Source organism: Amblyomma mixtum, chromosome 3 (assembly GCF_055824585.1).
Source record: "Amblyomma mixtum isolate Tamu chromosome 3, ASM5582458v1, whole genome shotgun sequence".
Taxonomy (NCBI): Eukaryota; Metazoa; Arthropoda; class Arachnida; order Ixodida; family Ixodidae; genus Amblyomma; species Amblyomma mixtum.
The window spans coordinates 315,378,408-315,405,115 of NC_143014.1; the positions used below are offsets into that span (position 1 = coordinate 315,378,408).

The window sequence follows — 26,708 nt, forward strand, 5'->3', positions numbered from 1 at the left end:
ATGTTTTAGCAATACCGTCTCTGCTGTAACAAGTTACGGTAAGTAGAAAGCGAGTAATGATGATGGCAGATGCCCCGGCATTAATTACAAACAAGAATACGCTTGCATTACAAGCATTTCTTTGCAGTGAGATGCTACATGCTCTTTAATTATCTTTTTCTCTGCATATAAAGACATGTACACTACTTTTGTGTTAACGGCCGGCTCAGTGGCTCTAAAAGTAGGGTCCCTAGAAAGACTTGCTAGTCTGGCGTCCGCAGGCTGAGGCGGGGGCTGCTGCTGGATGATCGCCACGGTGGCGCTGCGAGCAACCGGTGTGCCGTGCCGGCCACGGCGTCTGCAGTAGACGCGCACGTTTCACCCCACGAAACGAATTGGCTGCCCGTTATCAGATACTTTGCGCATGCGATTAACACTTTTTTTTCTTTAATTTTAGATTAGTAGTGGTATTTCAATGAGCACTTCAGTTATCGACATAGCGGTGCAAATGGTTTTTTTTTGCGAACGAATTTTGTGCGCATACTCCTGAGACGAAGGCGAAACAAACCCGCTTATTTTTATACCCTATTCTCCTCTCTGAATACTGCTGTTGTGCCGTATCGTGATACTTTTTATGCGAAGCATATTACTAGAGCTACACTACAGCCCGTCGAGCGCGGCGGTGGAGCTACCATTGACCTTTAGCGTGACCACGTGACAACATGACGTCACAGCAGAGGAGAGATAGGCTGCCGGCTCGCGCGGTCGGCCGCGGCGGTGGAGGCTCCACATCAGAGGCGCGGCGGCTGACCACGTGACAACATGACTTCACAGCAGAGTAGAGATTGGCTGCCGGCTCGCGCGGTCGGCCGCGGCGGTGGAGGCTCCACATCAGAGGCGCTGCAGCTTACCACGTGACGCTACAGCAGCGGTATGAGCCAGTAGCAGGCCCGTGCAATTTCCTTTTCATCCTTCTCTCAGTCACAACAACAACTCTCCGGGCACTTACGAGGCGGCCAGGTGTTGGGATGCCGCCTAGAAGCAGGGCTGATTTGAACGAGAAGCGAAAGCTTCAGCGTGCCACAGAGACCGATGAAGAGCGGGATGAACGTCAACCAAGGAAAGCCATGTATTACCAAGCCTAGCCATCAATATGCTTCGCATCTGACTAAGCTTAACCTTAGCTAAGCCTCACCCATTTTTCTGAGGAACTTAAATAAATAAAAATACCTTGCATCAAGAACATTATCCTAGGATTCTAAACCCCACGGCTGTGTGTTTGCAACAGAGCGCTGTTGACAGCAGCGTTTTCATTCATGCTATTAATTTGATCTCAGCTTGTACAGACTTTAAAGTTAGAGCACAGACTGAACACTGGAAACTTCTCGATGCACGTATAATTGAAGCATGCAAGATGAGAACCTGAGCCCTGTAAATCGCAACGTGCTTTAGGCGAACTGCGGGCATGCATTCCATTTAAGGAACCGAGTTACCGAAGTAATGAACACAAGCATGCATTCTAAGTTTCTTTGAATTCCGTGCTTGGTAAAAAAGCTTGAGCGCATGCAATGTAGATCACACATGCTGTTAGAGAAAATATACCTAAGAATCACTAATGTATGACACCATATAAAAACCTCTGTTAAACACATAGGCTGCTCACATTTTTGTTTGCGCTACTTACAGGCATCATCTCATCTTTAAAGGCTTCAGCTGCTCCTTCTTGGCAGCCCTTTCAACATTGATTGACTTCGTGTAGGAGCGCAGGTGAACCAAAATGTAGAATTTGATTATGCCATTAGCAATTTCATGTACATTTTTCACGCTGGCTGGACGGGAAACGTACATATGTTAAAAAATCAGCGAAGTCAACAATGCTCTTCTCGAGCAACTTATTAAGGCTAAAATAAGCAGGATGAAGCTGTCTTCAAGGATTGTGATAATTTTCTTCAAGGGGCCAGAGGGTACAGCAAGCCACCATTATGAAATTTTGCAGTGAAAGTTTTTCAGTCGTCAAGGCTGACACGCAGTCTACACACGGGCTTTTTTAAGTGCTTTTCTAGCTATGTAGCCCGAGATATAATAGATTATAATATACGTGGAGCACAAGAGACCAATGCAGTTTCCGCATCATTGATCGCTATTCTATCAATAAGGCTGTCGAGAATAGCCAACATATTGTAGCCGCATGGCTGTTTCTTAGGCACCAAAACTAATGACGTGACCACTTCTGGTTCAATTTCCCGATGGTGGTGGGTTCGCAAGATTGCAAAATGCGAGCGCTTATGCAGCAACCAAATACGGTGCGGCATATTCGTCATTATAGCTCCTGACGACTGCTGAACCATGCTTAATAGGCTTTGAAGCCTGTCTTGGCTCAAGTTTGCCACTAAACGCCAGTATTGAAAAAAAAACACCAGTATTCCGTGCTTGCGTCCAAGGAGCAGCGCGCAACACTTCCCATAGCCACAGCAGGCACGGCGGCCGCTACAGGCGCAGCGTTCCGAATGCGTGTAGAGACCCCTGCGCATTCATGCGAGACGCAGCCAACTGGTTCTGTACGGAGCTCCGCGCGGACGGCAGACTAGCAAGTATTTCTAGGGACCCTACTAAAAGTACCCTGACCAGTAGACAAGTTTACTGCACAGAACGCACTAAGCTTGTGTACGCTACGCTTACTGCGTTGCGAATTCTGTGGAAAAACGTAGCTACAACACCTTCTGTTTGTAGCGCGCAGGGTCGCTTCTTTGAATGTTTGGATGCACGCTTTTAATGTAAACATATTGGCGCCATCTGGTGACAGTAAGTGAAAGAGCTTGAACTCTGAACTGGAGAAACTTTTTTTTTTCGGAATTTAGTAGTGAATATGACAAGCTTTACCGGAATGTTCTTGTTTTTCAAGGAAGAAAAGTATGAAAATAGTGGAAACTATTAGAGCTGGCACAAAAACTACAGTTGTCGTTGCTACTTTGGCTACGTAGGCGAATAGCTAGGCTTAACCACTCGAAAATTGCTGAAATATCTCAACAACATGGGCTAGTTATCATTTAAACCTGGACGTATGAGTGAGACCATGCGAATCAAGAGCGAATGCCTTTATTTGTAGCAAGAAATGGAGCCGAAGAATGCGGTGGCGCTGCTGCATTTGGTGCGAAGCAGCCGTGCAGGGCGCCGCCATGTTTGTTTACGAGCGAACGCTAGCTCTCTCCGCAACGATAAGAGATTCCGTAAAGTGCTAGCGGCCCGGTAATGGGTGCGCATGCGCAGATGTCGCTAGCGGAGCCCAGTACACAGTAGCATAAACACGGTAACAATTTGCTGTAACTCTCTAATATACGCTATGTACAAATACAGGATACACAACACTCAGACGCCTTTGGTCATAACAAGAAAATGAACAGATTGCAAAGTTGTTGTAATGACCTTCGCAAAAAATTTTAATGCTACAGTGTCACATGGGCACTCCAACATCATCGCCTAGACCCTTTCTGGGTCAGCTTTTGGATCATGTGCAAGAATGGTGTCTGCTACATGGCCCAACCATCTGCATACATCTGGTCGCACACACTCAGCATGATGCGAGTTAGTGACATACTAGTCAAAATCAAGAAGAAGAAATGGACTTGAGCAGGCCATGTAATGTGAAGGCTAGATAGTCGCTGGTACTTAAGGGTAGCAGAGTGCATTCCAAGAGAAGGTAAGCGTAGAGGGTGCCTGCAGGAAGTTAGGTGCACGGATGAGATTAAGAAGTTTGCGGGCATTGGTTGGCCGCAACTGGCAAAGGGCAGGGTTAATTGGAGAGACTTGGGAGAGGCCTTTGCCCTGCAGTGGGCGTAGTCAGGCTGAAGATGATGATGACTCAGCATGACCTTGCACACAACCATTAACTTATGATCACGACTGACATGCGCGATCGCGAAGCTCGGATCGCAGTCGACTCGATCGGGATCGAGTAAAATCGCTATTAAACGTTTCCATGCTGCAGCAAAGCGAATCCTAATCGAACTTCCTAATCCTAATCGACGCACGTGTCATGTAAGGTTAATTCATCGCTGGATATTGGACATTCAATATCACTTTTCTCTTTCACTTCAACTCAATGAATAAAACAAAAATAAGTGCATCAAAGCAATTACGCCTCTAAGCTTGAAGTATGAGGTGCCTCAAGTGTAGTGTAAGTCAAGTTCACACAAGCATTTCCGAGTACACTTCTGAAAACGTTAGAGGGCACTGTGGAAACCGCACAGGAGTAATGCGAAAGCACAACGCCTCGCCGCCTGTAATTGCTCCGCTTTGCCTCTATGTCGATTGTGACGTCGCGTCTGACAACCGAATCACATATTTCACCTTAAACCACAGTTAATGCAGAATACATTTTGAATTAATTCGCATTTAATTCACATTTATTTATTTACACACAATTCACTTCTTTCACAATTTTTACACAATTATTTCACAAATAATCCATTTAGTTTATCACCTATGTCATTTATTCGGATTTGAATCATTTATTCCACACTTCTTTCACAATTGATTCACTTTATTCACCTTTAATTCATTACATTGTATCATTAAGTCACACTATACACACATTAATCCAACTTAATTTATAATTCATCTTAATTCACTCAAATTACCTTATTTCATCTTGATTTATTACTGGCGTTTCTGTGATTTGTCATTATTGATTAGATTTCCATCAATTTCAAAGCCCCTGTCGTTTCACCTCGGTATTCTTTTCTGACTTTCAAATTTCGCGCCACGCGTTAGCTCCGCCCACCTTTCTGGTCACGAAGGGGCAGGGCTGCCAGCCTCCAGAGCCGCTTCTCACCCAATTTGCAACCAAAAATTCCCTGATTTCCCGAGATATAGTGTTTAATGCACGTACCCTTTGCCGAGGCAGGGTGAGACTTGCATGCCTGTTTTCTTCGCTTTCACAGAAATTGCAGGGTTCTGCTCACAATGCTCACAGAGTAATTACCAAGTCTGCTGTCGGCCATGCCCAGACCGCTCCTCAAGCTGGGAGTAGCAGACGACGCTCTCATCCTAAAGCGACCGCAGCGCCACCGCCTAGACGGCGATAGCGTGGGGCCGCTCTGCTCCCTGGCTCGCCGGCGAAGTTTCCCAACTGTCTTTATCTAGAAACGTTGGCAACAGTCGTTAGATTAGAGCAACGACAGCATGCCTGTACTAGAGTGGAGCTTTCGGCTCCTTCAATCCGTCTCAGTCTAGCGCCCACGTGCTTGTAACCATGGAAACGACGCCGTCAGCGTCAGCGGAAACGTGTTACAGCGACCAGGAAACCATGAGAAGCTATCTTCCGGGACGTTTTGGTGACGTGCTCGTGCACGCTGTTTCGATTGGTCTCGCCGCGTGTCGTCATTGGGTGAATGAAACGGTAAAGAGAAGACCGGGAAAATTTGAGTCGAGGGCAATTATTTGTTTGCTTGTATTTTGAAAATTCATTCCTTAATAACTCCCGTTCTAGTGCACCGATTCCAGTAATTCTTTTTGATTCGGTATCTGCGTGTCATGAAGAAATCATCTAAAGCATATGAAAAAAAAGCGTTGCTGGGCCCCTTTAAGGTGATACGTAGGTTAGTTGCTAGATGACCTTGATACGCGCAGGAATTTGCACTTGTTAACGTTTAGCGTCATTTGCCATGCTTTGCACCAAGAGATGTTGTTAATGTCAGTTTGAATTGCGCGTACGTCAACGTCGGTTATTATTTCACGGAAAAGGATGCAGTCGTCTGCAAATAAGTGAATTGATGATGTAACAGAATCAGGCAGGTCATTAATGAATATTAAGAAGAGTAAGGGCCCAAGCACGGTACCTTGAGGAACGCCAGAAAGAACGGGGTGTAAATGTGAGTTCCATTAGTTGCTACAAACTGCTGACGGTCTGTTAAAAAGCACTCTAGCCATTTTAGTACGTCAGTATCGAGCCCTATCATGCGCATGTTTTAGTAGCAAAAGTGACAAACTTTATCAAAAGCCTTGGCGAAATCTAAAAATATGCAATCTGCAGTGGAACGATGACCAAGAATTGCATGCAATTTATGAGTAAAGAGAACAAGTTGCGTTTCACATGAATATGACTTACGAAAACCGTGTTGTGTATGATGAAAAAACATATTTGGCTCTAAGAAATTTGCTATATGTGAAAAAAGAACGTGTTGTAGGATCTTACAGGGGGTGCTGGTGATTGAAATAGGCCGGTAGTTGTAAGGTGAGTGCTTGTTTCCAGATTTATGTACTGGAATCACCTTCCCTATCTTCCAGTCTGCCGGCATCGCGCTATTTTCTAGAGACTGCTGAAATAATTTAGAAAGAATAATGGAGGAATATATCTTAGTGCTTTTCAGAAATTTTGAGTTAATGCAGTCGATGCCGGCGGCTGAAAATGGATTCAGGCCGTCAATGATGTTGGCGATTCCATCCGGGTTGACGATAACAGGATACATTGGCAGATAATTATGGGCGCAACAATAAGGTAAGTCGTTAAATTTCGTGAAGTAGCTGGAGAAGACATCATTTAATTAATACAGTGGAGCATTCATCGTCAGGAACAGGTTCGTCATTAGCACTTGTTAAAATAATTTTAGACCGGTCTGTAGGAATGATAACTTTCCAGAACTTTTTAGGATTATCTACCAATATATCGGGTAAAGTCTTTGCAAGAAACATTTTTTTAGCATTTTTAACTGCGTCGTTTGCAGTATGATATAAAGACCAACGAAACTGACTACATGAGGTGTTAGCAAGCCAGTATAAGCGCTTCTTCCGGTTAGATAAGCGCGTAATGTATGAGTTATACCAAGGTGCCTTTGGATTATACGAGATATTTCGGATGGGAATAAATCGATTGATAAGCTCGGTAACCTTATTCTTGAAGAGTGTCCAGTTCGTTTCAACAGAGCGTTGCTCGAAGCCTTCTAGGAACTTTGTTAAAAAGAGGCTTAACTCACTGTTGATTTGGGTAAAATCTGCACGGTGATAATTGCGCAGTGTTTTAGTTGTCTTTACTCTCTTTTGTTTAGGTATGTTAATAGTAAAATTCAATGCAAGATGGTCACTCAGCCGTGGAAGGTATATTATTTCTGAACATAATTCAGGGCTCGAGCACAGGACTAAATCTAATATATTAGCAGTGTTGTCCGTTATTTGGGTAGGTTGTGTAACTATTTGCGTGAGGTTAAAGCATGAACAAAAATCTGTGAATTCCTTGGAAGTAGAGGAAGTTGAATTAATAGAAGCAGTACTCACTGACAAATCAATGCCAGGAAGATTAAAATCGCCCGGTTACAGTTACGATGTTGATACTGTCATGAAGCTCAGAGACAAACGTCGACGATGCGTTTGGTGCGCGATAACAAGCCCCTATGATGAATTGACGGTGCGTTAGTTTCAGATATACCCATATTATCTCTAATCCGGTCGTGACATTAAGGGCGAAAGATTCGACATTTTTGTTAATGGCTATAAGGACGCCACTGCCTTGCCTTGCATTCCTATCACAACGATAAAATTGAAATTTGTACATAGCATGTATGCGTTAACCTTGTTCCCGCTCAATGCACCGCACTACTTCACCACGGGGCACGTGCAAAACGGAGTGGTACAGCACATGTTGTGGCAACAAGGTTAGCGCCCACATGTTACATACTTTTGCGGGATTTTTTCTTAGTGTGGCTACCGGCCGCCGCTACCCGAAAGACCGTTCATGTGCGTAGTATTGCTTTCGCAATAAAAGGAAAGGTGGATGACAGCGCGCGCCTTCCATGGCACTCAATCTTGTCATGCGTGGAAGCTGTCTAACTCATAACGGAAGCATCCTCAGAATTGTACGTGGCACGCACAGCCGAGTCTGCGTGGAAGAAACTAAGTGTACAGGAATGAAGACATTGTGCGTCGTCGAATCAGTTTAATAAACGACTGTAGCCCAGAAACAATTTGTTTTTAATGAAGCAGTTCCCCCGACATTTTCAGTTTACGGCGTCGCTCTACCCCGGCCCAGCATGGCGATCCTCTGCGCAATGCTCAGGATGGCGTCTGCGGGCCGCCGCAGCCCAGAAAACTGGCAAGGGTGCAGTGGGGTCGTGCGGGGACCCTGGGGTGTGCCTCCAGTTCCTCTTACAATGTTTTTTTTCTCTCTCTCTGTAGGGCGGGAAGACTGGTCGGTTCCGCAGGCCTGCTGCGCGGTGGTGGCGGCGGATCACTGTGCGCAGGGCCTGTTGAGACCAAGGGTCCAGGCCTTTCTGGACGTTTGAGCTTGTGGGCCTGCAACTCCGAAGACACGACGTGGGACACTGGGATGTCATTAGCAGGGTTGTTCTTTCTACGTACAAAAGTTAGCGCAAAACACGACACTCACAAGAAAGGTGGACAGGACAGGACAACAGAATAATGCACCAACTAGCCCAGCAACAAGTGTTACTTGTTCTTTCTACACTTGGACAGATGGATGCACAACCTGCTCAGTCTGCACTGGTGTCTAGGGTTGAGCGGGCACCGCACAATGGGGTCTCCTGCTGTGGTTGGAAAAGTGGCCACATCCGAGTTCGGTCAAGAGATGACACTGGCAACACAGGAGATGATACAGCACCGATGATGACACGGTGAACTACTTCAAACACTCCGCAAGTGTGGCAGCAGCTCACGATGTGCAGCTGGCGGAACGACAGAAGCTGGGAGAACAACCAAGGTGGATGTAGAATGGTGGCGAAGGCTGGGCTTCCTCCATGGCTGGGCCCAAAAACGGTTTAGCGCGACTGCAGCACAGCCACTTTGGGCGGCCGAAACACTTCTATAATGAAATTCAAAATCACAAATGAAAATGCTATAAAACAAAAAATGAATATTTTAATGACCATGTTTTATAAAATAGGTAAATTATTTCAGCAAAACATCACGCGAATTTTGTAATTTTTTGCAACGGTCTTGTTGCGCCCTCTGTTGATGAGTGTGCGGTGCATTTGCAGCGCTACTTTGCAGGCCTTGTTTCGGTACCCGGCCACAGTGGCTGCGGGACAGTTTTTTTTTCTCCATGCTGCGGGACATGCTGCGGGAGACTAGGGAGACTATGGGTGCGTTCCAATTCTCTAGACGTCCGACAAGACGTCTAGTGTGACGTCTAGGAAGCCGTCTAGATGTCTACATATTGGAACGTGTCTACTTCACGCGCCATCTTGCGGCACATAAACTGAACTAAAATTTGGGAATAGTTGCACTCCTATGTTCTTAAAAATTCTTAATAAAACAAGTTAAAAACGCGCTGTTAGTAGTTTGATAGTTCTTATTTTATTTTTTTTCTGCAATAATGGTGCGTTCATCGCTACCGCTTCAGCAGACGATCTCACCCGCACGATTTCCTCTCGCTCGATTCACAAATATAATCGTAGGTCCACAAAGACGGCTTTATTTGTCACCAGTTTCTATAAAAATCAACTTAACGGAATGACTGACACTAGAAAGATGGTGCGTCTCCGGGCTCCAGTGGCCGCCAAGAGCACGGCTCACTCAGCTCTGACTGCACCAACAGCTCCGCCATCTTTAGACAGGAAGTTAGCCTGCATCGATGTGGACTTCGGCGAAGCAGTCTTCTTGGACGGCTTCGTGAAAATTGGAACGAGTCTCAAAATGGCCGCTGTCCGGCAAGACGTCTAAGTAGACGTCTACTTGGGAGTATTGGAATGCACCCTATGGGTGCGTTCCAATACTCCCAAGTAGACAACGTTAATGGAACTAAACTCAGTTGTCAAACCGAGAGCGGTTTCGCGGCGCCGCCACCACTGGCTGCTTTGAGTGGCGCTGCAGTCGTACCAGGCTTCAGCCGGTCCGGTCAGTTGCTGTACGCCTAGTACTGTGCGCGCATGCCGTAGAATGCTTTCGCGACGCGATTGCTGCTGTGATTGTTGTCTTTGTGCTACGTGCGCTTGCATGCAGAGTTTCAGGTGCTGTATCTGCCGACGTGCTGTGTACCGGGCTGCACGAGCGGTGACAGAAACAACAAGACTGCGAGGCATTTTTTCGCGGCTCCTCGTGACGCGAATCTCCGTGCGGCATGGGATCGAGCCATTCCATGTTGACAGAAAACTATCCGGCAAATCACGTGTGTGCGATCTTCATTTCCATTTTGAAAGGAGCGTGGTTACAAGAGCTTCTTCACCAAAGTAGCATATCAGACATATACTTTAAAGGTGGAGATCAGATCATCGCGAGACTCATCGTAAGTTCACTTACCAGCTTATCTAAACGCGAATGTCTGGCAGGCATTGGTGCAGTGTGTTTTAAACATAAATTAGCAATAGCTTCAGAGCGCAATCTCCCGCATTTATGGCACTCGAAAGCAGACCACAAGTACCTACGATTTCTGTGGTGCAGTTTTCCGAAATAAGCAAATTTTACGCACATCATTCACTTCGTGAATGACTCCACGCGCTGCTCACAACCCGAGCTGCGAAGGCAGTGAACTTCCTCGGGCTCCTGAGTCGTCAGTTTCTCTTTCCCTGCAGCAACGAGGATGCCTGACGCCAATTAACTCCAGACAAGAAATTTCAGTATTTTGAGTTTACCGCTCTCCGTGTATTGTTCCTAGCGTGCGCTACCGTTCCAACAATATTTTTCGATCCTTCACGCAGTGCACTACAGCTGGACACAAATACAGAGATACTTTTACATTTTATTCACAACACATTTTGCGCACGAATCCCTAGATGAGGCTCCACTTACCCCTCTCGATGTTTGCTTCTTCCCCATTAATAGCATGGGTGTACGTCTTCAGTATGTCTTCTTCGTGAAAATGAAGATCGCACACACGTGATTTGTCCGAGTCAACACGGGGAATGGCTCGATCCCATGCCGCACGGAGATCCGCGTCACGAGGAGCCGCGAAAAAATGCCTCGCAGTCTTGTTGTTTCTGTCAACGCTTGTGCAGCCCGGCACACAGCACGTCGGCATGGCAGATACAGCACCTGAAACTCTGCATGCAAGCGCACATAGCACAAAGACAACAATCACAGCAGCAATCGCGTCGCAAAAGCACTCTACGACATGCGCGTTCAGATAAGCTGGTAAGTGAACTTACGATGAACCTTGCGATGGTCTGATCACCACATTTAAAGTAGACGTCTGATATGCTACTTTGGTGAAGAAACTCTTATAACCACGCTCCTTTCAAAAATCATGACCGCCCGCGATTTGGGCGGTCATTGGCTAGGCAGCAATGATCTATCACTCGAGTTGTTGCAGCAAAGATTTGTGGCACACTCGCCGCACAGGGTTCAGAACTGACTGGTGTCTTTACAATAAACATCGGTAAGTGCGATACCTGGGACGCCAGTTGCTCGACATTCCCGAAGGCTGCATGCTACGACGCTGGGCGGCCGGGCCGCGTATTTGCCCATCCTAGTCGATACAACCATAGCCTCGCTCCAGGTTGGAGTGCGCTTATCACGACACATTCGTTTTGAGCTTTTTATCGCAAGCGCACGATTTATTATAATAAAATAAGGCAAAACACATTTATTAATTGCGTGTGTTAACTAAAAGGCAAAGTCTTAAAATAAATGGTCACGTTTCCCATGGCGACGCTCGCGCTTATGAACGCTAGAAAATGAAAATGGCGGCGTCCAGAGAGTGCCGTCTTGGCAGCTGCGATAAAGTGAGCTTTAGCTGCGACGCATCCTGTTTACGCCCTCTTCAATTGTGCTAGTTACCCGCGTGCTACTGACTACAAGCACGAAAAGGTGAGCACTTGCAAGAATGACAGTACGAGAATTCGACTGTCTCGCTCGCGAGCCTGACGTTCCCGCAAGACTGCCTGCATAACAGCCAGCGTACTGCTGTGCTAGTTTTCGATGCATGGAAGGCATGTAATGTCTGCATTTTCGCTAATCCAGTGCACGTATGTATGTTCGACAGTCCGTGTACTTTTCGCCTTGGTATCAATAAAGAGCGAGCATGTATTCTGTGTGCTGCTGTCGTTTCGAGAAGTGGCCTCGGGCTAACGAATGATAGGTATACCTTTTCAAGGACTGAGCCCCTTAATTCATCTGGATCGCCGTTTACTTTGTCTAGTAAACACCCCTCTCCTAAAGTATGACGTTTACAACACAGAGTCAATATACTGACGCTTACAAGAATGACAGTACGAAAGTTTGACTTATTTCGCCAAGGAAACTCCCGGTTGGGGGCCTGACGTTGACACATCCTGCATAACAGCAAGGATACTACTGTGCTCGGATTTAATGCATAGAAAGCATTTAACGCTTTCATTTCGCTTGCGCAGTGCGCGTAATGTTAGTCAGTTGGGCGGACGGACTGTTCACCTGGAAAGAGCACAGAATATTACTGACGCGCACACCGGCCGAACGCCGTTCGACCACTGTGGCGAGTGTGAAGTCGCTGCCTACATGGTTATTGATATGATAAGGGTGGGGCTGGATGAAAAAAGGAAAGGCGTACTAAACAAAAAGCTAGCCCCTAAGAGAGCCAATAAAAGTGTTTACTGACAGTGTTTGGCGTGTTTGCATGTTGTGCGTGGCAACACAGCACAACACACTGGACTGTACTGCTTGTATATCCACCATCAGGGCGTCAAGTCCTTCAAGGCAGCGCAATGCTCCCAGCTTTTCCCCTAATGTAATTCATACAATGTACTTACGTGTTCTTTACACTCTTCCATTAATATTTTCGACCAAGTATAATACACATACCAGGGGTTCTGTGCAGAACTGCCCAATATGGTGCTTGCTACATGTGTCACTCTGTTAGTCGACAGAGTCATTTAGTGTCATGTTTCCAACAAGTAGTATCCACACCATCTGTGAATATGACATTCGAAGTTGCGATGCCTTACTGCTGTACCTGCTAGGACACCTCTGCAGCTCAAGGATCATTTGCTTGTTAGATAGCCGTTGGGACAATTGTTGTCAATGCCAGTTCATTATGCTGGCTGAAAAGTGCTGTCAGAGCTCCCACATCACTGAATAGCCTTTTGTGATAGTGAGTGACTTCCTATCATTTCAGCTTCCAAGCACTCTATGCAAGCAGAGTGAAAAATTCAGTGGGCACATCACTGCAGACTGAAAAAAAAAAAATTATCACTGCAGCATTGTGCTACTTTAGATTACCTTTTGTAGATTTAATGCTAGTGGAGGTACAACCATATCTACATGCAGAATTACTAAGGATGTAGAAATATTTAGCATGATCTAAAAGATACATTAGAATATGAAGCAATAAAGTACCACAAAACAAACACAAACACATCTATGTGAAAGTCTACCGACAAACTAGGCAACAGTGCAAGAAAAGAATATTGCAAAAGATGGGCACAGTGCCAGCAAACATTTAGGTTCCTCAGCATTTGGTTGGGACCTAAGGTGCAACTTCATTATGATGGACTAGGAGTTTATTCTCCAGGTACATGTCCACATCACGGCTCAATACGCTCAAAGACTGCATCCTGGATAATTTCACACTGGTGCAAATTGCACAACCAATGGCTATGGCCTACAGCAATTTGACAAGATGCAAGCATTATACTGTGCTGCACGACTGCTGCAGCCGAGCAGCATACAATTACCCCCAAGTAATGGGTACTTACTCTTGCCGCAGCTGGTCTCATCTGCCTTCAGCGCACTGCCTAATTTGTGGGAAGGTGCAGATTTTTCATAATGCAGCTTAACTGTCAGCATGGCGACAACATGGCTATGTTCACTGCCACACCTGCAGCAGCACGGCTAATGCTGTCTGCTTTTCCCAGATCCTATGTAACCACAACTCAATAACGCTGCATAAAGAGATGAATCGTCCTCCTTCATGTCATGCGCTGAAGTGTCTATCTATGGTGTCTTGAGCACTTCAAGTGCCACTACAGAACTAGCAAGAAGGATCTAGTGCATGTTCAATTGTTGCCACTGCTGCTGCCTGTGAAGTTACGATTTTTGCAAAGCCATGGCAAAAGCCTGCATTTCAGAATGTTTGATTGTATATTCACTGTTTAGATGTATCGTTCTTGGCAAAAGTAACGAAGCAATGAGTTTTATTTCTGAGCCTATAGCGGAGCACTTATGGCACCCCCTAAGCTAATCCTCAACAAAGTAAGCAGAACCCCCCCTTTGTTCAGCTCACCTTTCGAGCCTATTTCATCTTCAGCAGTGCCGCAAGGGCTCCATTATATGGCTGAGAAGCAAACCCTTCTGTCTACTTTTCACAGAGGCGGTGGTACACCTGTAGAGGTACTAGTGTTTAATAGCCTTGAAAGGGAACAGTAGTTTACGATAGGCAGCGAGGTGTTGGAAGCATAGGTCAGCAGACTCACATTCAGATCATGATCCGAGTCATCAGTCTGGGCTCAGGATCAGATCATGTTCCTATTTTTTTTCCCTCCTCGTTTGCTAATTTATGTTTACTTACTGCCACAGCCAAGGATGCTTGAAGGTGAGGAGGCTTGGTGACATCTGATGGCTGCCGAAGAAGAGGATTTCACGGAAGCGAGGCAGACAGCGTTTTGTCCCTTCCCCTTTACTAGTTTACGCGGCTGCAGGTGTGGTGATGAACCACGCGAGGATGTGTCGGAAGCTTCCATCAAGTTCCACACTGTCGCTGCATGGGAGTCTCTTGTCATGCGTCTTGGTCGGCTCAGGGGCATGCCACTTGTGATGAGTGAGACCAGGTTTGTCTTGAGTCGAAATCAGTGAATGAGCCCAAATGAGTCATGAGTCAATATGAGTGAGTTCACATGAGTCATGGGACGAAATAAGTGCGTGATTTCGGATGAGTTGCGAGTCTAAACTGAGCACAAATATAGCGAGAGTCAGTGAGTCATGAGTTGCAATGAGTGGCTGTTCAGGTGAGTCAGAAGTTGAGGTGTAAATGAGTTTGAGTTCATGAGTTAGAGAGAGCCCAGGCCTATGCTTTTGTGAATCAGAGTAAGCCCATAGGTTGACCAAACTCTTGTGAGTGAGCCTGAGTGAGCAGTTGTGATTTTGCCGAGGTATGGTTGGAAGTGGCAAGGAAATACATCCACTTGGGGCAGGTAGTGACTGTATATCCAGATCATGAGAGTGAAATAACTACGAGAACAAGAATGATGTCATGTACATTTGGCAGGTACTCTCAAAATCATGAATGACAATTTACGAATATCCCTCGAGAGAAACATATATAACAGCCGCATCTGGAGGATAACAAAAAAAGGTCCAACTTAAATTGACGACAATGCAGTGAGCTGTGGAAAGGAAAATGATAGTTGTAATGTTAAGAGACAGGAAGAGAGCAAAGTGGATCAGGAAACAAAGCAAGTTCATGACATCCTAGTCAAAACCAAGAAAAACAAATGGATGTGGGCCGGGCATATAATGTGAAGGAATGATAATCAGTGGACATTAAGAGTAACAGGCTGGATTCCAAGAGAAGCTAAATGTAACAGGAAGTGGCAGAAAGGTAGGTGGGTAGATGAGATTAGGAAGTTTGTCTGGATGGGATGGCTGCAGCTAGCATAGAACAGAACTGGGATATTTGGAGAGGTATAAGAAAGGCCTTTGTCCTGCAATGGGCATAGTCAAGCTGATGACGACGCTGACAACATATCTCCACACAGTACTCATTAATGTTGCATTTCACTTACCTTTCGCCGTAGCACAGATGCAGTTTGAAGGTGCTCTCACTGCGCAGTTCCCAAAAGGTATCTTTTGTGACAACTCTCCAGCAGCAAGAGCAATGCACATACAAAGGACTGCTTTGAGTCAGCATCGGCTCTTTTCAAATTCAACTTTTATTAGAGAATTTTTTTCTCTATGCATTTCACACAAACTTCTGCATTGTCAGTCAGGCGAACAACTGTAACAGTATAGCATAAAGGCACATGGAAAGTTCAGGTTGACAAAAAGAGGTGCCTGCATTCAGTAAGGCAGCAAGGTCAGTGAATGTTCCTAAATGTAAACCTGCCACTAGCACAACAGCATGGGAGGCAGCATAAGAAACCCCTGTGCAACTGACAGTTTCTTCAGCATGGTCAGCAATGTCACCAAAAATCAGCAAGAGATTACACAATGGAATTGCAGGGGGCTCTCTATAAAGTTGGGGAAATTAAACCAAAGTTATTATAAGGCCAGCTGCATTCCCGATGCAAGAACATAATCGACTCGTACTATCGCGGGATATATTCGGTACCAGTGCCCTTCCATTCATGATAAACAAGCAAAAGCAGAGACAGAAATACCAGGAAAAGCTGCTGTATACACTAAGGCCAACATTCCCCGAACACTGCTTGACTTGAACAAGTGGTGCAATAATCAGCAAGAAGTAGTTGCGGTACTCATGCGGCCAAGCAAATCATCACTGATATTAAAGCCCCTTCAAACTCGACCCACAAACACTGTGACCAGTCTTGGATGGGTCAAAGGCATTGGTCATTCATGTCCTGGAGCACCAATACTACCAGGTGGAGACATTAACACTCTGTACACTGCTTGGGGATATAATTATGACTCAAAAAGAGATGATGAAATTTACACTGTCCTCACAAAGCTGTAGTTTACAATGCAGAATCACCCCACAAACACATGCACCAGATCTGATGTGGTGGAAGGGTCACGGTACAGTGCAGTTGGAGGCAGAATTGGATGCATGGGGTAGTGACACCACTCATGCTAGAATAGATTCTAATTTGGCACAAATGAGGACGATTTGAAGGAAAGTTTCTGTAGCGCATTGGGATGGTGTACGGCAAGATATTCGAACCCACACCATATACTCTTGCGGCCACCTTACAAACGGTTCTCAAGAAACACACGCTTCATAACGACAGTGAACGGAGATCGGACAACTCATGATTTTCACTTTCTACAACTTTGGACACGTTGAAAACAGGCGGAGATACACACTGGTCGGCATCCTGAGGGCATGCAAAGAAAGACAGCCATCAACCAAGTGTTGGATCAGGCAATGGCATAGTGAAACGCAACTGGCTTATAAGAGGTGCAGCAATGGTTTCTATCGCCTGGGACAGGAACGACCAACAGGACTTTCAAAGGCATGGAAAGGGGGCAGAAAATCAAAGAGATCATGCTGCTGTGAGAGTACTTGGCTCACCCTGCAGCTCACGTCAGAGGAGTTAACAGCTCATGCAGCAGTCCTTTTCTTTCCTAAGCTTGCACAGTCTCCAGAACTACCACCGACAAAGGACACGGTTGACAAGGTAGGGATAACATCAACATTTACGAAACCAGAGTTATTGGCTGCTACAGAAGAAGCAAGTGGGAGAACTACAGCAGGACATGTCTATTTTCCTTAATAAGTCCTTAAGAACTTAGGAGGAGACACTACTGATGGCCTTCTGGGTGTAATAAATGAGGTTTGTCAAAGAGACTAGACTGGAAACAATCAGCCGTGGTCCCAATACCAAAAGCTGCAAAATATCCCACAAGCACATAATAATTATGGCCTACCTTGCTGACACAATATGTAAAATCCGTTTAAAGATGAATGCCATGTGCCTATCATGGTGGTTCCTATTAAGCCTAGGCATGGAAATTGGGTTGGCTATACTGGTTGAAGAGGTAATACTTGCATCGCCCTACAGCCAACTTGTACGCTCTGTGGCAGCTACAAAAGTGGCGAAAACATATGACAACGTGTCACATGCTAAGATCTTTGAGACCATGAAAGATGTGGGTCTTCTATCTTACAGGTCACCAAAGTAGTACATAACCTGCTTAAGGACAGGAAATTCTCTATCAGGCTCAATGGAGAACAAATCGGTAATATACCTCAAATAGAGCTCAAAAAGCTTTACTAAATAGAGGATTCATTATTACAGCGCAAAGACGGCACAGAACAAGAAGGGGACACAACAGCGCTGTGTGTCCCCTTCTTGTTCTGTGCCGTCTTTGCGCTGTAATAATGAATGTATGTAACCAACTCGCCCAAAATGTTGTATTATTGTTAAATAGAGGAGTGTCACAAGGTTCAGTTTTAAACCTCTTACTTTTGAATATCACGTTGAAAGGCTACAGGTGCAGTTCATGATTTATGCAGACGATGTCACAGTTTGGTTCACTCATAACCATACACCATATACAATAGACCATATTCACGCTATCAATCAGGTGATATAAAAATGCGCAGAATATAACCAGCCCCTACATATAGCCTTTATTGATTACGAGAAACCGTTCGACTCAGTAGAAACCTCAGCAGTCATTGCGAAATCAGGGTGTAGAAGAGGGTTATGTGAAAATATTGGGAGATATAATTTATAACGATTGCACAGCTACCATAGTTCTCCATGAAGTCAGCAATAAAATTCCAATACGGAAAGGTGTCAGGCAGGGAGACACGATCTCGCCTATGCTATTCACTGCCTGTTTACAGGAGGTATTCCGGGGCCTAGAATGGGAGCAGGTGGGGATAAGAGTTAATGCAGAATACCTAAGTAATCTGCGATTCGCTGATGACATTGCCGTGCTAAGTCAATCAGGACATGAACTGTGAAGCATGGTCAATGAATTAGACAGGCAAAGCAGAACAGTGGGGCTAAAAATTAACATGCAGAATACCAAAGTAATATTCCACAGTCTAGCAAGAGAACAGCAGTTCGCAATTGGTGGCGAGGTGCTGGAAGTAGTAAGAGAATATGTCTATTTAGGGCAGGTACAGTATACAGCTGATCCGGATCATGAGAGGGAAATAACTAGAAGAATAAGAATGGGTTGGAGCACATATGGCAGGTTCTCTCAGATCATGAATGGCAGTTTACCAATATCCCTGAAGAGAAAAGTATACAACAGCTGTATCTTACCGGTACTCTGTTAAGGCGGAGGCTTGGGCAAGTTGGTACATCATATGTAAGTAAAACAGCGCTAGACAAGGGACGAAGCGCCTTGTGCTGTGTTGTTCTTCCTTCGTCCCGTGTCTAGAGCTGTTTTACTTACCGGTACTCACTTATGGGGCAGAAACGTGGAGGCTAACAAAGAGGGTCCAGCTTAAAACTACGGAAGAAAAATGATAGGCGTAACGCTATGAGTTCGGAAGCGGGCGGAGTGGGCGAGAGAACAAACGCGGGTTAATGACATCCTAGTCGAAATCAAGAGGAAGAAATGAACTTGGGCAGGGCATGTAATGCGAAGGCAAGATAACTGGTGATCCTTAAGGGTAACGGAGTGGATTCCAAGAGAGGGCAAGCGTAGCAGGGGGCGGCAGAAAGTTAGGTGGGTGGATGAAATTAAGAAATCTGCGGGAATACGGTGGCTGCAACTGGCGAAGGACAGAGATAATTGGTGAGACATGGGAGAGGCCTTTTCCCTGCAGTGGGCGTAGTCAAGCCGATGATGATAATAACCAGCTTGAGAGACAAAACCTGCACGTACAAGAAGCCTTAAAGACGCGGGAAGAGTATGCCTGCTAAGCAGGCCTGGAAGCCACCAGAAACAAAAGTCAAGCTGCATTCATGCGGCTGACAAAAATTAAAGACAGCAATTGGCAACTAAAAGAGTTCGAAATGAGGCAGATGTGCTGAGAGTCCTTGGACTAGACAATCATAAGTATGGGAAAGGAACACAATGGTGCCATAACACGTGAATAGCAACAGCAACTTTTGTACACCTGATCAAACATATATAACCTTGGGGAGCAGGAGCCTGAACAGAGATGGCCTGATGTTTTGTACGATCGGTGCTTCAACCCTGTCTACTATATCGGGCTCAGTTATAATGACTAAGGGGACAGTGGGTGGCATTGGAAACAATATGCAATGCAAGCTATCATGGCCTTGCCAAAACATACACCATCCAAATTCTTCAGAAACATGCAAGCCTTAACACATTGGCTGAACTAATTGAACAGCTAGAGGCAGCAAGAAATCTAAAGTGAAAGTATGTTATACCCATAGCGTCTCCGTACAATGAGGAGACAGTTCAAACAGTGATGATGGCAGACGCCCCCTCCATGGGAATACATGACGATAACCACAAACAAGACAATTAAGTCTTGTCACAAAGAGAAGCCAACAACTCGAACCCTGGTCGGTGTATGTCCGGGAACATGCATACCATATAAGGATGTGTTTGGTCAAAGAAGAGGGCGACAGAACAGCAGCTACCAGCCCGACACACAGAGCCAAACATACATCATAGATACATATCGGGCCACCGACCCACTTGTCATGGAGCCATACACAGCATGCGATGCTATGGAGGCCATAAATGACATAGTGTGTATAACAGAAGCTCATATTTACACAGACTCCTAGTGGCCTTAAAACAACTAAAAAGAGTGACAAGGGCACTAAGCGTAACTTGGGCGATACATGCTCTCAATAAGCAAACAAAAAACGCATCCGGATACAGTGGACAAAAGAAGGCATCGTGGGTGGGTACAGCTGAAGGTGCTGAGAATGTTGACAGAGGACAGCAGACACAATCATACACCAAGTCCGGAACACTAATGGATCCCCTGCCTGCCAAAATCAGGCGGCGGCATTGCAAGTGAAAAACGCCCGGAGAAGCAGCCTGTGTGGGCCACCTAGATCACATGAACTCGTGGTGTCATCACAACTGGCCCATTCAATTGTGAGCACACACTGCAGGTGGCAGTTAAATTAATGACTAGTTGCTTGGGAAGAGCAGCCTGGGTCGCCCAAGCACCACCGGCGACAGCACCTGCCATTGCAGGGCTGTTTGCCGTGTCTCGAGTGTTTTCTTCCCTATGTGGTTGCCTTTTTTTGTGCTGCAGTTATGTCCAAGCTAAGCAACCAATTTTCCCAAAAGCTCGTTTTACTAAACCACCAGGAGTGGTATAGGACCCCCAGGAATCTATGAATGTAAAGTAGGGAATGATCAACTGCACATATATTAGCGTTAACCCATTAATGCAATTGCATCATACCCTTAAGGTGCAATTTTTTGATGCGCGCTCAGCTATTCCCATCTTAACATCTCTTTTAAGAAAAAACACAGGATTCCCGCATGTACTTTCTCCCTCTCTCACATACATAATCGGACAAGTGCCCCTCAGAAGGATAAGGGCTAGGGCCGCACTTCCCCTGTCAGCGACATGCCGATGGAGTTCTGAAGACAACACAGGACCCAGCACTAGCCCAAAGTGTCCCATGCCACCCGCAGAGGTGGATATTAGCCACCTGCTGTAGACCTGTGCAAGGACAAGGGCTTCAAGGACTTGTACATTACAGGATGTGCAACTTACAGCCAGAAAGGAGGGAGAGCTCTTCAAGTGGCTGACCGACGATAATAACAGCTGGAGCCTGCTCAGGTTGCTGAATGAAAGTAGCCTATATGGCTTTTTATAGTACAAAGCCTGCCAAAATTATGCATTATGGTAAGTGTTCGAATTAAAGGAACTTCAACAGTGATATGACATTCTTCAGTTCCCCATCAATGCTGTCTTTCCAACACTGTCAATTTTTCGAGTTTTGACTCCTCGTTTTGTGCCAAGTGGCGGAGGTAAAGTAAGCACTTATGATTACAGTGATTAAGCGTCAATAAGTCGAAGCTTTTCGTAATTTCCATCATGGTTTCATACACCTTATAGTCATTGATCAGCATGTTTTGCATGCCTAGTAATCCTACTGGGCCAAGAATCAATCGATTAGATGATAGCCTGCGGCAATGCCAATAGCTTTTTTTTAATATAGTACCCTCAGGGTGAAAGTAAACAGCAGAGTGAGGGGGCTGCTAATTATTAGTACACATCTCGAATAACATCGAACGATGGGACTGCCTTAAATCGGGTTAGTATTTAGAAATCGCACTGGGTGTGATCATTATAAGCTATTAAGATTATTTCTACAAAGGCAAGTCCTGGAGAGGCAGATGCCTTTCCATACAAACCGGCAGTTCGTTTGCGTTTGTTACTGATCGTCAGTCGCACCGTCACACAACACTACGGTGCTTAGGAGATCGCGTTGCTCTTTAAAGCTGTTTATTTGCTCGCTGTGAACTACAATCTCCGCAGCTACAGAAAATGCATCGCATACGAAGCGTCTTATTTTCCAGCAGTTGTACGCTATACTCACCTTGGCAGTGGGATGCACTCCGTTTTCCGTCCGCACACATCGCAATAGGCGTCAGTGCCCTAACTTCACGATTACATTCATGGTATACGTCGACTGACCGCACTTACGTTGACTCCAATCAGCTTTACCTCGACAAGAGTTACAAACCGTAAGAGAATATCCTTCAACATTGTCATTCGTCTGCCACGGACACTGTATGTACGCGTACTTTTACAACGGCTGCAGTGCAAGCCGCCATTCCCTTGCGAAACGTCGAAAACATTCTAGCTTCTGCATAGCTAGCCTCGTTTATCACGACACTTCTAAAAAAAAGGCAGCGCTGTTAACGTGTCGAAAACAAGCACACAGCGCCCATCGAAACACCAGCACACACAAACGAAACAGCATCGTTTGTAAATGTAAACAAACATGGGTCATGGGTGCTGATGATGATGGTAGCCCAAAGCGCTTCCGGTATCATAGGCGCGGCGTTTGAAAAAATTCGCGCCGGTGCAGACGACGCCGACGACGCGTGTCGCACTGGTTTTGATAAGACAGCGCGGCAAGCGAAGCATTCCGCGCAGTGCTCGATAAGGCACCGGTGCAGGTGACTCGGCAGATTTTTTCCTCAACATTTAGTTCAACTCTAGTTATTCCCTTTCTTTAAAGAGCTTATTCCCATTAAGCCATGCAGTCTGTTTGGCAAATAATGTATACTTGGAGGTGGACTTTTCAATTTAAACAAGAAAAAGAAAAGATAAAAGTACACCAATCTCAGTTTTCGAAATCCGGATTTAACTGAAAGAAGTCAGTATTTCTGGTATGCAAGCCATGTCTTGTTGAATGTGGGTTACGCTCAGTAAAAGTTAAGAATAACTAACTAGGGAAGCCAGGGGAATGACGAGAAATGGCAGTGCTGAATAAGCAGCGCAGTTTTGAAATTTGAGGTATTGCTCCTCTAGCTTACATGCCTCTGCAGACCAGGAAGCATCACCTCCCCACCACCTTCTGGCTAAGCACTCTTTGTTCGCTATCATCACCTGCCCAGAGAAGTTAGTCAGTTAGGTAGCAAACCAACTGTATGTCGAACACTAACATGAAACTGTGCATGGGCTTCATGGAAAGGTGGCTACTGTGACGACTGAACGACAGTTCCGTAGCTGCCATCAACACACAGACCACATGATGCCCTGCCCTAGCGCTCACAGCAGCGCAACAGCCAAACGATAACACAACACCTAGTTCGTAGAATTAAACTTCCACCCCCGTTTTTGTCTGCCGGCAATCTCGTTTAACTTGAGTTACTCTCTTAATGATAGGAGCAATTTTTTCTACAAGTTTCTATAAGTAACTTTTGATCACGCAGAATTGCTACAATAAGCCACCGAAGGAAGTCAGTATTTTATTCGTCGGAAATTATACTTGCCAAAGAAATAAAAGAATTTTCCATTCTGAAATAACAGCTGAAAAAGGTCCGCCGAATTTATAAAAAATAAAAGCTCAAAAGTCCAACCCCCTATGTATACGCCAGCAACACAAAAGATGACCGACAGTTTCATATGTGATTGCACCACTGCTTACAGTCTGAGGCATGGTAGGTTACCTTATTTCTCTCAACGTCACATTTTACAGCGCTAGCTGTGCAAGAGTCTGTTTCTGCAATTTTCAACATGCTGATAGGTCACTTGTGCACACTGGATTAGCGCACATGCATAATACAGTAACGTTGCAGTTTGGGCATGTTGGTATGACATGACATGGAAGTTTCAGCACACAACCAGACAAGGATGGTGAAGGAAGACAGAAGCACATGAGCACTCGCATTTTCCTGTCTTTCTTCATAGTTCTCGTCTGGTTGTGCGCTGACGCTTTCATATCGTGCATTATACAAGCAGATTGACCCTTGCACATCCCCCATAACTCACAACACTGGTCTAGCACCATGACAGCACTCTGCATAATACCCCCCCCTTCTGCCACAGCTTACCATTTCATTAGAAGCCAGTCCATAAAAATGTTTTCACAAAGTCCAGTAAATGTCATTTTTTTCTTTTACTTTCTTTCTTTAACTTCCTACACTACTGTACGTACCATATTAAAAGCGCAATGATGAGTACATACTTCATTATGTTTTGTATAGCAGGTATGATAGTTTGACCACTTCAAGAAGCGTGGAGAACGCAAGCAATTTCTAAGAAATACCGTGTTCCACACCTTATCCTTACTGGCATTGCAGAGGGCTTACAAAGATTTCCAAATTTAACAGACTATCTACCCGCACTGGACGGTCAACAGTTAACATAGTAAAGGTACTTTGAGGGTATCTTCTTAGGACATGTTCTGAGAAAGCACACCCTTAGTGATTGCAGAGTAATAATCTATCACTTTAAGGTAACTTCAAAGTGTCCTCAGTGTCCATTTGAAATGCACTTAGGCGATGAAGTGTGGATACCATGTGGGCCAAAAATTACTTTTCACAGCCAGTCCTTGGCTGTGAGTACATCCTGACTATACAAAACAAACATGCGCACTAACAAGGAGCCACACAGCACCTGTTCTCATGGGATGTACAGTGATGGTGTGCTGCAGTAAGCTTCAATTGGCACTTGCATAATATATAGATATACAGACTTTATATCCATGTTCGCAGGGGTAGGGATGCCGTAGCTGGCACAGGACAGGGTTAATAGGAGAAATATGGAAGAGGCCTTTGTCATGCAGTGGCCATAGTCAGGCTGATGATGATGATGATGATGCAAAGTTGACCTCTTCAACATGGCAAGTTATAATTATTCGCAATTCAATTTCAGGTTCTCTATGCAGTCAGCAAGGATGAACTGGAGGCAGCCAAAGAAGCACTTCTGACCATTTGCCACCAGGGCTACATCAAGCGAGTGTACAAGTTCCTTGACCAGGAGGAGGAGTGGGTGCTTTTCCATCGGCAGGGCATTCTCACAAGAGGGCACAATACGAACAATTACTCGGAGGCCTCTATTAGGATACTTAAAGACATAGTCCTCAGCAGGACCAAGGCATACAATGCTGTGGCCCTTGTTGAAAGTATAACGACAACATGGGAAAAATACTTTGAGATGAAACTTCTCCAGCATGCCCATCAAAGGGCAGGAAAACACCAAACCAGTTGTGAGCAGCTGCTAAAAACCATGCCAGAAGTACCAAAAGAAGACATCACTCCAAAAGGAGAGAATGTCTTCTCTGTTCCAAGTTCTTCTGGAACGCACCACTATGAAGTGCGCACTGATGTTGGTCTTTGCAGCTGTTGGGCAGGCAACCAAGGTACCTTCTGCAAGCATCAAGCAGTTGTGCAGAAGGCCTTTGGTGGCCTTTTTCCAAACAGCCCACAGCTGACAACTGCAGACTGCATTCTTCTAGCACAGCTAGCACTTAGGGACAGATGCCCTCCACGAGCCTTCTTTGAACCCCTCCAACCAACCCAGCAAGCAGAAATGCCCCCTCCTCCTCTCACAGCAACAGATGACCACACCTACAGCCAGAGAAGCCAAGTGTGCGCCTCCAGTGGCCAACTTCTGATGGAGGTCGAGCAAGACCACTACGAGGCACCAGAAGCACCACAAGATAAAGCTGGTGTTGCCAGTGGCCAGCTTTTATCAGGAGTGGCTTCATGCAGCACAACTCATGAGGTATATTGGGGTACTTTTTTACATCTCATTCAATGCTTGCATCAAATATGGCAAGTGAGACATGAGAAATGCTATGATGGGAAGGCTTGCATGCTTGAAAATGATACTGGAGTAGTGGCCTAGTGGTTTGAGCATCTGCCTCACATGCGAGAGGTGCGCGGTTCAAACCCCAGTTCCATCAGGTAGTCACTAATGATACAGTGCGTACAAGCTTCCCCCTGGCCTGGTGCCCGGCTTCTTCGGTTTGGTTTCGGTGTGGTTTTAAGGGGTTTAACGTCCCAAAGCGACTCAGGCTATGAGGGACGCCATAGTGAAGGGCTTCTTTAGGGTGAAATGCTTGAAAAATGGGTCTTTGACCCCACTTTGACAAGATGAAAACAGCTTATGCCTTGGCGTTCTTTGGCCACAGATGCCCTTGTGCCGCAAAAATTGACCATCAGCATTTTTAAAATGCTAGGTGCATTCTATACAGATATATAGGTGCTTCACAAAGGCAGCACTTTGTGGTAATGTCCCTTGTTGGTACAGGTAAAAATGTAAGCACTGAGTGAGTATTCATTTCTATTCAAATATCATGCAGGAACGTGAAGAAGCATGTGAGGCCCTGGAGCAGGCCATACGCAAGGTCCACGCTTTAGCCGACAACTCATTTCTTTGCCGCTCTTTTTCCTTTTTCCCCTCTGTTCCCTTCCCCAAGTGTAGGGTAGCCAACTGGGCATCGCCTGGTTAACCTCCCTGCCTTTCCGTCCTTTTCTCTCTCTCTCTCTCTCTTAGCCGACTGGAGCCCTTCTTATTTGTCACTCGTGAAAGACTTAGCTGCTGGAGTGAGAAGCGTCAGTACCAGCAGCGGGGCCTATGCACTGATGCTTCGGCTCAAGGCAGCAGCGAGAGTGGACAGGCGAAGTGGCAGAAGGATAAAGGTTCAGCCAACGAGCCTGGCACGCTGGCGACCTGGACTCACAAGAGGTGCAAGGCGTGTCCCTGCTGGTTGGCCACCCAAAACAGCAACAAGCAAGAAGGCGAAACGTGGCCACACGTTAAGCAA

General features: G+C 45.6%; 1 protein-coding gene and 1 long non-coding RNA gene across 2 annotated transcripts; one reads left to right on the forward strand and one right to left on the reverse strand.

The window, feature by feature from the left end:
* Positions 1-12,229: 12,229 nt before the first annotated feature.
* Positions 12,230-22,337, reverse strand: LOC149355674 (uncharacterized). Its single transcript, XR_016291555.1, has 3 exons — positions 22,023-22,337; positions 15,618-15,656; positions 12,230-14,669 (listed from the first exon to the last, which is right to left on the reverse strand). It is a non-coding gene; the product is annotated as an uncharacterized LOC149355674 (long non-coding RNA).
* A 2,459-nt stretch (positions 22,338-24,796) lies between these two features.
* LOC149355675 (uncharacterized) lies at positions 24,797-25,786 on the forward strand (the record flags this gene model as incomplete). The annotated part of the gene is made up of 1 exon (XM_089576159.1): positions 24,797-25,786. A coding segment is annotated over one exon (990 nt), but the record flags the coding sequence as incomplete, so codon positions are not given.
* Between the last annotated feature and the right edge of the window lie 922 nt (positions 25,787-26,708).